This window comes from Solea solea, chromosome 21 (assembly GCF_958295425.1).
Source record: "Solea solea chromosome 21, fSolSol10.1, whole genome shotgun sequence".
NCBI lineage: Eukaryota > Metazoa > Chordata > Actinopteri > Pleuronectiformes > Soleidae > Solea > Solea solea.
Window position 1 is genome coordinate 2,110,382 of NC_081154.1, and position 9,737 is coordinate 2,120,118.

The window sequence follows — 9,737 nt, forward strand, 5'->3', positions numbered from 1 at the left end:
GCTTTAACGCCTCTTCGTTTGAAGGAGGTGCAGCTTGAGATTGTTCGTTTGTCTTTGCTTTGGGAGGTGCACGTGTGTGTGTGTGTGTGTGTGTGTGCGTGTGTGTGTGTGTGTTTGTGTGCGTGTGTGTGTTTGTGTGCGTGTGTGCGTGTGTTTGTGTGTGTGTGTGTGCGTGTGTGTGTTTGTGTGCGTGTGTGCGTGTGTTTGTGTGTGTGTGTGTGTGTGTTGTGGTCTTGCTTTGAAGCTAAGAAAAGTGGGTCGTTGTTGTTGTGAATGGATGAAACTGTCTGTTTTTTATTCTTTAATTGGCCATTTTGTAATCATTCACTTCTCCCCAGATATACATATTTTACAGAGTATTTTAACAGAGTGTTCAGTACAGGTTTTATTCCATCATGTTTCATTTCAAGTACAATTTCCCTATTCCTCGCGGCTAATAATGAGCGTAAAAAATGTGCAAACTTTGCACAAGAAACCACAATTCTGTGTATATTTTAGCCAACAGCTGTGTTGAGGGTGTGTAGTGTTTGAGCTGCATCACATTAATGGTTGTAGCACCTGCGTTGGTACATTTGCAGAACATATTTGAACGTTTATGAACTTCTGCCTCACACAACACAAGCAAAGCAAAGCAACAGACGCACAGAGCAGTTCAGCGGCGCTCGATGCTGCTTCATCTGTTCATAAATGTGAACAATATAACTTCTGTCGTATTTGTTTCACAGTAAATCAGTCGTACATATAATACTGTTTCATTTTGCACTGTTCGTGTGCACAAAATACAACATATTGCTAACAATAGCTAGCCTGGGATATGTTTTTGTCCATGAACCCCCGCCCCTCCCCCAACTTCTTTCTGGAACGTTCCAAGTTGTGAATGGAACACAACATAAGTCTTGACAGAGGGCGGGTGTGACGTTTTGTGCTAGCAGCGGTTAGCAGAGCGGTTTCTGTTATAGCTAACTACGTAGCTGGAGTTGCTAATGGGGCATTTAGTCCAACAAAAAAACAGAAATTTATGGGCGAAAATTAAAATATGCTAAGCCGGCTGAATTCCTCCATGTTATTGATTATTGACATCCCAATCAACTGTTGATGTATTTAAGGTCTAATGATTACTCTATTGTCGGTCAGTGTGCTTTTGTTTACCTGACACAAGAAGCAGCCGAACACTCTGAGCAATTTTGTCCACTATTGAAGTGTCTAACTACGTAGCTAGAGTTGCTAATATTGCTAAATGTTGTGCTGGTAATGTTGAGTGTGTTTAGTCCAACGATAAACATCGTTAACAGGGAGCCCGACCTTGTCCGAGCCGTGTTTGACTGTGTTTGAGCTAACGTGACTGTGCTGCGTTCGTACTCACCATTAGCGCTATGTGTTGTGCCGCGATGTTCGCACAACTCACAATTGCCTGGCCAACGCGACATTAGCCTCTACTCGTATCTTTGCATTGACTTTATATGTAAAAATGAGCTTTGATTAGCCGTCGATGAACATTTTTCAACTGCGTTCGCACTCATACGAACAAATCAGAGCAAAAACAACGCTGCTCCATTCAAATGAATGGGAAGCGTTCACATGACTGTGTATGTGTGAATCTTACAGGTGTGTTGCTCCCACCTCTCTTTTGGTTTTTGATGTCCTTGAACAACGTGTGTGTGTGTGTGTGAGACACTGGTCCTGCCAGGTTTCCTCTGCTCCTGGAGTACACTGTATCTAATCAAGCGCACCCTGCTGATGCTGGTTGCCTCTGTCTGTGGAAACAGTATCTGTTGCTCTGTTAGTTTGTTCTGTTTCTGCCTCCACTGACCCCCGGAGCTCACGCTTTGTTTGTTTAGCCACAGCCGCTGATAAATTCCCAGCTGGATACACCCTCAGTAATGAGTCGAGCAAACCGGTCGTCAACACGAGAATGCTACAGTATGTTCAAGCAAAAACAAACCGAGTAAACAACAACAACAACAACAACAACAACAACCGGGAATCTCTTTAAATATGGACTCTTGATTTCACTCACACATGAGAATTTAAAAGGAAATACTAATGTTTCATAGCTCAGGCACCAGCACTGTTACGCAACCGGCAGGTTTATCACATCACAGCCAGTGGTTGTGTCAACTGTCGACGCTGAAATGCACTGTCACACAGTCCTGAAGTGCCGTGATGTCACGAACAGCAGGTGCTTTAACTGGATCCATTTAGAGCAGAGAGAGAGAGAGAGAGAGAGAGGGAGAGAGAGGAAAAGCCATTAAAATCCCCTGACTCATCATAACACAGGAGAGAGATGAGTAAGAGGTGAAGAGGACGCAGATCTGCAGCGATTAGTCACTTTTTCCATGAGACCAAGGCTGGACGTTTGGAAGGAAAACAAGTGTGGATGTCACGTTAGGCCACGGTGACAGTGAGATGGCCTTTGGCTGCGTATTTGACTGCCACAGTGACACCGAGCCGTTTATCTCACAGCTCAAGGTCTGACTCTGCGACGTGTGTGAGGAAGAGGCAGGCCTGAGACACGAGGTAACGCTGCAGCCTGCACGGAGGCTGAGAGGAGGCGCAGCTGACACGGCCAACATGGAGGCTCTCCTCCAGAGCCGAGAAGTCGTCTTCCCACTCCAGGCCTGCGGGCCAAAAACCCAGAGCAAACACTCAATTAATGACGATCAACTGCCAATAAGCCTGCAGTGTCCAGGTTTAACAGGATTTACAAACATTCAAGTTAAACACAAGAGTTAAAGTTAAAGCTGCTGTCACGCCCGGATCTTATTTAACCATCAGACGCCTTTTTTTTTAAAGTGTACTAAGAAATATAGTGAATCTTACTTCTTTTACTTTGAAATACAATAGAAGTGTTTGCGCTTAAAGTTTTGTAGACTGTAGATAAATTCAGAAAATGTTTCTTTATGTTTAGTTTTACTGTCATAATATGGAAACAAATGTTAGCTTCACTGTGTGATCCACTCACTTTCTAGAGAAAATCACGATCCACGTGAGTTCATCCACTGCTGCCTTCACCAATAAGCTCAATTATTGTTAGTTTGTAAAGTCACTATCAATAAATCCTTTATTGATAGTGACTTAAATGACACAAACTTCCCAAATAAGGCAGCAGTAAACCAGCAACTCCCACAGCTTCCTGCAGGCAAAACACGTTCATTTTCTCTATGGACTCTGGTGCAGTGGAGTGAGTGGTTTTCAAACTTCAGTTTCTTGTCAAAAAGTATAGATTTTAGTCGGAAAAGCTTTTGATAAGTGAATAAAAACAGTTTTTTTTGTCTTGAGTCCGCTGCTGGACGCCATGTTTTGAAGTTCAACATTTATAATATACCTTCATATTTTATGTTTTCTTTAAAATCTTCATATTTATAGTGCCTAGAAACTGCAATATTCAGATACAAACTCTAACCATCTGGTAAAGTTCAGTACTGTATCTTCAGTTTGTAGATCATGAAATAAAATAAGAAAATAAATCCATGTACCGTTGTCTTCTAATGTGACATCGGGCCCAGAGTGCAGCTTCATGGTGGGACTCTCCTGAGAAGAGGAACAGTGGAATAATGAGCTGAATAAAGTGATATGTTTATATGTTATTTACCCATTAAAGCCCATGAAATGTTGGTTTAAAGAGACAAAACAAGTAGTATGAGGAAAAAACATTGTTAAAAACCTAGGTTTACCTGATCGAACAGGTAGACCATGACGTCATTATCGAAGGACACACTCTTCCTCATTTTCACCATCCTGTCTTTTCCAGACGAGTCTGCTGGAAGACTTTTATGTGTGCATAGATTAAAGTTCTCTCCGTGTGTCGCTCCACAGTGACCGACCACAGAGTTGTTGTTGGGATCAGACGTGGAAAACACGGTGGAATTGTTGTTATCACTAATATGGGAATCGGTTTTCTCCACGATTGTCCGACAGTCACTAAAAAGTCTCGATGGTATGTCCTCACTGCAGAAGACAATGCACTTTTTGGGACGATCCATTGTCATCGTATTCTGCTGAGTCTCCAAATGTCTGTTCCTTGTGATCAAAGTGAAAACGTCCCTCGTATTTAAGACCAGGCTGATCCAGGGTTCTTCTGGACCCTCTGTGAGACGACAGTTTTGAGGAGAAGAGGGGAAGGACGTTCTGAGGCCGGTGTTCCTCCACAGGTTCAGGGCTGCACTTCCTGTTCGCTCAGAGATGCAAAGGCACTGCAGCCTCTCATCAGGCAGCATCATGTGACCTGAAGACATCCACAACTGGAGATCTTCATCCCTGGAACACAGATTTTCACTCAGTACGTTTACGTGCACAGTGTAATCGAGCTAAGGCCGTAGTCCGACTAAGACGGGCAATCAGACAATTTGCAGATGGCGCAATATCTCTCTATAAGCTAGTGCGTATTGGATCAGTTTCCTGTTGTGGTTGTTGCTGCAGAAAGACGTCTACTTCCGGGTCAAAGACCAGGGAGACAATTTTGGTGCATGTGCAGAACGCCAAGTCTGACTCCAGTCTGACTAACCGTATGAATGAGTAATCAGACTATGAATTAAAGACATTATCCAGGTATTTTACTTCCAGGTGACTATTATGTTTATATGACAAAATATATGTATATAACAAAACCAAATTATTGTCTTAGTCTGACTAAAATCGGACTTTTAATATTAATGTAAATGCATTGAGTGAAACTGTGGCATTAAATTTAAGTCAGGTCATTAACTTGTGGAGCATACTTGTCGGTCAACAACACCATTGCTAACCCGTTCCTTGATGGTCTGGTCTGGCATGTTCTTTTAGAGGATCCTAAGCCTTTCCTGACGCAACTCTCGCAAAAAATGTAATGATTTCCGTACCAAATGACAAACATCAGCACATCACGGGTGTTTGTTTGTTAGTAATTGGATGCAAACCCAAGCTGTTGGTTGTAAACATGTCAGTTTGTCGTGTACATCGTTGAGATAACCTCATATAACTGTTTTATGTATTTACAGCTAATCTGATTTTAGGACTTGTTGCAGCTCCACTGCTAATGCAAAACCTCTGGATATAGTTTTTTACATCTGGGCTCCTGTAGAAACATGGCAGCACAAGAAGGCGGCTTCTCGTAAACCAAGGCCCTTGCCTACATTACATATAAAATGCTTGTTCTAAAGCTACAAAATCAATTTTTATTTTTATTTTAAAGCATTTATACATGCAAAGAAACATACTTATGTGTCGTATATTTAATTTATGCCTTTAATTATTATTAATTATTAACTGTCCCTAAAATGTACACACTGGGCCTTTAAAGTATGCCAAAATTCACTTGTATTTATCACTTTATGAGGTCCAAAAAAACTGAAAAAACCTATCTTTGTGAGGGCATTTTGACCTTGTGGGGCTTTTTAGGGTAAGGGTTAAGGTTAAGCACTTAGTTGTGGTGGTTAAAGTTAGTGTAAGCTGCTAAGGAGTGCATTATGTCAATGATGTGTCCTCACTAAGATACAAAAACAAGTTTGACCTGGTCACAGTTGAGCAAACATGAAGCTGGGACACTGATCAGTGATAAGAAATGTGGGCAGTGTGCAAAGACAACTTCCTCTTTCATACAAATCTAACGTATTTTCAAAGTTTGCTCTGTATACTGGATTTCTAAAGGTCCACTCTGGCTGGTTTGTCCATTCAGGCTACTGTTGAAGCACAAAATGGCAGCCTCTCATAACGCAAGGCCCTTGCCTATAGAAAAATGCTACGAAACCAAGAGCAATTAAACACTTAAAACATAGTTATGGGTAGAATATTAAAGTGTTGCCTTTAAATGTTACAAACGGCACCTTTTTAAGAGGTCAACCCCGGTGCTCAGAGAGCTACTTTTAGATTCTGTTAACAACAGGATGTGCTCTAAACTGATCTGGACGACACACACGGGCGCACGCATGCACACAGGCGCAGACGTTATTTGGCCACTCACTCCTGAGCTTGAATAAATATCAGGGTCCGTCCATCTGTGGAGACAAAAGACGCAATAGGAAAGTTTCTCCGCTCCGTGGTTACCAGGCAACCACTGGATGAGTGACTCAGGAGAGGAAGAGAGAGGTGCTGACTCACCGCGGCTGTGACGTAAAGGATGTAACAGGACACACACACACACACACACACACTCACATAAACACTTATGCAGCAGGTAGTAAAGCCTGTAATCTGCTGTGTTTATGGTAAATTAACACCTGACTGTGTAACAGGTGGAGAAGAAGAACAGAGTGAAAACACTGTAAAACTGTCAGGTTCAAACAGAAGAGAGGAGCCGATACTGTGTTCACCATCTGTATCAGTCCGATACTAATCAACATCATTAAAGACCGATATGATCCAAAGACTTAAGTCAATACTTAAGGCTGTGATATCGGTATTAATAGATACTTAAGGCTGTGATATCGGTCGATAGTTATGGCCGTGATGTTGGTTGATACTTAAGTCTGTGATATTGGTTGATATATAAGGCTGTGATATAGGTTGATAGTTAAGGTTGTGTTATCGGTTGATACTCAAGGCTGTGATATCGGTATTAATAGATACTCAAGGCTGTGATATCGGTATTAATAGATACTTAAGGCTGTGATATCGGTTGACACTTAAGTCTGTGACATCGGTTGATACTTAAGGCTGTGATATCGGTTGATACTTAAGGCTGTGATATAGGTTGATACTTAAGGCTGTGATATAGGTTGATAGTTAAGGTTGTGTTATCGGTTGATACGATGTGATATCGGTTGATACTTAAGGCTGTGATAATGATATCTTTAGATACTTAAGGCTGTGATATCGGTCTCTGTAGACACTTAAAGTTGTGATATCGGTCTCTGTAGACACTTAAGGCTGTGATATCGGTGTCTGTAGACACTTAAAGTTGTGATATGGGTCTCTGTAGACACTAAAAGTTGAGATATCGGTCTCTGTAGACACTAAAAGTTGTGATATCAGTCTCTGTAGACACTAAAAGTTGTGATATCGGTCTCTGTAGACACTTAAAGTTGTGATATCGGTCTCTGTAGACACTTAAAGTTGTGATATCGGTCTCTGTAGACACTTAAGGCTGTGATATCGGTGTCTGTAGACACTTAAAGTTGTGATATGGGTCTCTGTAGACACTAAAAGTTGAGATATCGGTCTCTGTAGACACTAAAAGTTGTGATATCAGTCTCTGTAGACACTAAAAGTTGTGATATCGGTCTCTGTAGACACTTAAAGTTGTGATATCGGTCTCTGTAGACACTTAAAGTTGTGATATCGGTCTCTGTAGACACTTAAGGCTGTGATATCGGTGTCTGTAGACACTTAAAGTTGTGATATGGGTCTCTGTAGACACTAAAAGTTGAGATATCGGTCTCTGTAGACACTAAAAGTTGTGATATCAGTCTCTGTAGACACTAAAAGTTGTGATATCGGTCTCTGTAGACACTTAAAGTTGTGATATTGGTCTCTGTAGACACTAAAAGTTGTGATATCAGTCTCTGTAGACACTAAAAGTTGTGATATCGGTCTCTGTAGACACTTAAAGTTGTGATATCGGTCTCTGTAGACACTAAAAGTTGTGATATCGGTCTCTGTAGACACTAAAAGTTGTGATATCGGTCTCTGTAGACACTTAAGGCTGTGATATCGGTCTCTGTAGACACTTAAAGTTGTGATATCCTCGGACATGAAAATGGTGGTACTGAGCCATTCATACCCACGTCCAGAGAGGACACAGTAACACAGTAACAACCTTTACTTCTCCTGTGTCGAGAGACTCTCAATCACAGCAACGGAAAATTTTAAAAATGATACCGTTTCTTTTTTCTTTCTTCTTTGTCACTGCATCTTCTTCTTCTACAAAACCAGTTCAGACCCTCCAGTGAAATCACCAGCGTGGCTCCTCCTCTCACGTACTCCCCAAACTCTGCAGAAACAAACAGAGGAACATGGTTATCAGCTGACATGCTGTTTTCTTTTTGCTATATCATGCTGCTGCTGCTGCTGCAGAACATGCTTCACTTCACCTCTCTGCAGCTGCACGTTCCTCCTCTTATCTTGCTGCTGTCTGTGATCTCCACTCATTCTCCCGACATGAGTGGAAGCTCATCCAAAGGAAACCGGGAAACACGAGCTGAACATATGCACAGCTACAGAGGGGGGGGGGGGGGGAGATGCAGGGACGAAGACAGGAGGGATGTAAAGAATAAAGGGAGGGTGAAGGATATGAAAGGACGGCGAGAGGACGGAGAGAGGACAAAAACATCTTACATGTAGAGCAGCTCTGTCCCTGGAGGCTGCAGGACTCTGTGCAGCAGCAGCAGCAGAGGCAGCAGCAGCAGCAGAGGCAGCAGCAGCAGCAGCAGCAGAGGCAGCAGAGGCAGCAGCAGCAGAGGCAGCAGCAGCAGCAGCAGCAGCAGAGGCAGCAGCAGCAGAGGCAGCAGCAGCAGCAGAGGCAGCAGCAGCAGAGGCAGAGATCAATAACTTATCCGCTCTAATGTAACACAGCCGTCGTTGTGATGTAGAGACACAGATACTCTACATGAACATCATTCATCATCATTTCTCACCACACACACACACACACATGCAAAATATCCACACTTTGACTCACAGTCGCTGCTTTAGTTATGAATTTGTTTCATGTGAACACATCAAATCAAAATCAATAAATATGACATATTCTTCCCTTTTAAAATCAGTTTCTGAAACATATAGAATGTGGTCAGTTACATGTAAAAATGAAATAAAATAAATGATACTGTTAAAGTATCAAGCATTTTCTTGAGTATGAGTGGGTTTACATCAACATAGAGTGACTGCACATACATTTATATTTATTTATTTTTTGTGCCCGCACATCAGCAGCTGCAACAGTGAACATTAGCGCCCTCTAGTGCTTCAAAGTAGAATAGCAGACTTCATGGAAGTAAAAGAGAACTGCAGCTCTTCCCTTCAGTTTGGTCTAATACAGTCGCTAACAATAAGAATAATAAAAAAACGTTCACATCACGATTTATCTTGGTACTTAATAACATTATGGTAATAAAAAAAAAATACATTTAAATATATGGAGATGAAAGATAAAACAAAGGAATATCAAAGAATGAAATAATATATCAAATAATAAAACAGAAGAAAGTGACTCCACAGCCGTGCAAAGAATTGTTCAAACATGTTTAATGAGTGACTTTAACTGTTGCTGAAATAAAAATACTCTGCTCTGTCATCACTGCTGCTATAAATATCTCTACTACTATTACAGTTCATCCTCCTACTGTACATGTTCATTCATGACCAGCTTTCTATCTATATCTGTTCAAACTCAGCAGTGAACGACCAGAGGAATCTCTTTAATCTCATCTACTGTACTCTTAATCTCATAATATCATCTAAAGTAATCTAAAGTACTTCAACTCTTCTCTACTCTAATTTAATCTAATGTAATCGCCCCTCAAGTACTCCTATATACTTTACTCTAATTTAATCTAATATAATCTCATCTCAAGTACTCCAATATACTTTAATCTTCTCTAATTTAATCTAATATAATCTCATTGCAAGTGCTCCAAAATACTTTAATCTGCTCTAGTCAAATCTAATTTAATATAATCTAATATCTACTACTACTCTAATCTACTTTAATCTTATCTCATCTACTTTACTCTACTTGTATACAATCTTAACTCTAATCTCTGATTTGCTCTTATCAACGATACTCACCTCCACTCTACAATATAATCTAATTTAATCTAAAC

At 41.0% G+C, this 9,737-nt stretch overlaps 1 protein-coding gene across 2 annotated transcripts; it reads right to left on the reverse strand.

Moving 5' to 3' along the window:
- Window positions 1-222: 222 nt before the first annotated feature.
- Window positions 223-8,318, reverse strand: LOC131448109 (uncharacterized). Of its 2 annotated transcripts, XM_058620223.1 has the most exons (5): window positions 8,251-8,318; window positions 7,795-7,906; window positions 3,675-4,257; window positions 3,477-3,531; window positions 223-2,618 (listed from the first exon to the last, which is right to left on the reverse strand). In XM_058620223.1, the coding sequence occupies exons 3-5, from the start codon at window positions 4,233-4,235 to the stop codon at window positions 2,458-2,460; spliced, it is 777 nt and encodes a 258-aa protein (XP_058476206.1). In that variant the 5' UTR covers window positions 4,236-4,257; window positions 7,795-7,906; window positions 8,251-8,318; the 3' UTR covers window positions 223-2,457. The 2 variants fall into 2 exon arrangements, with proteins under 2 accessions (XP_058476206.1, XP_058476207.1); XM_058620224.1 differs by lacking the exons at window positions 7,795-7,906; window positions 8,251-8,318 and having other exon boundaries at window positions 3,675-5,198.
- Window positions 8,319-9,737: the final 1,419 nt, after the last annotated feature.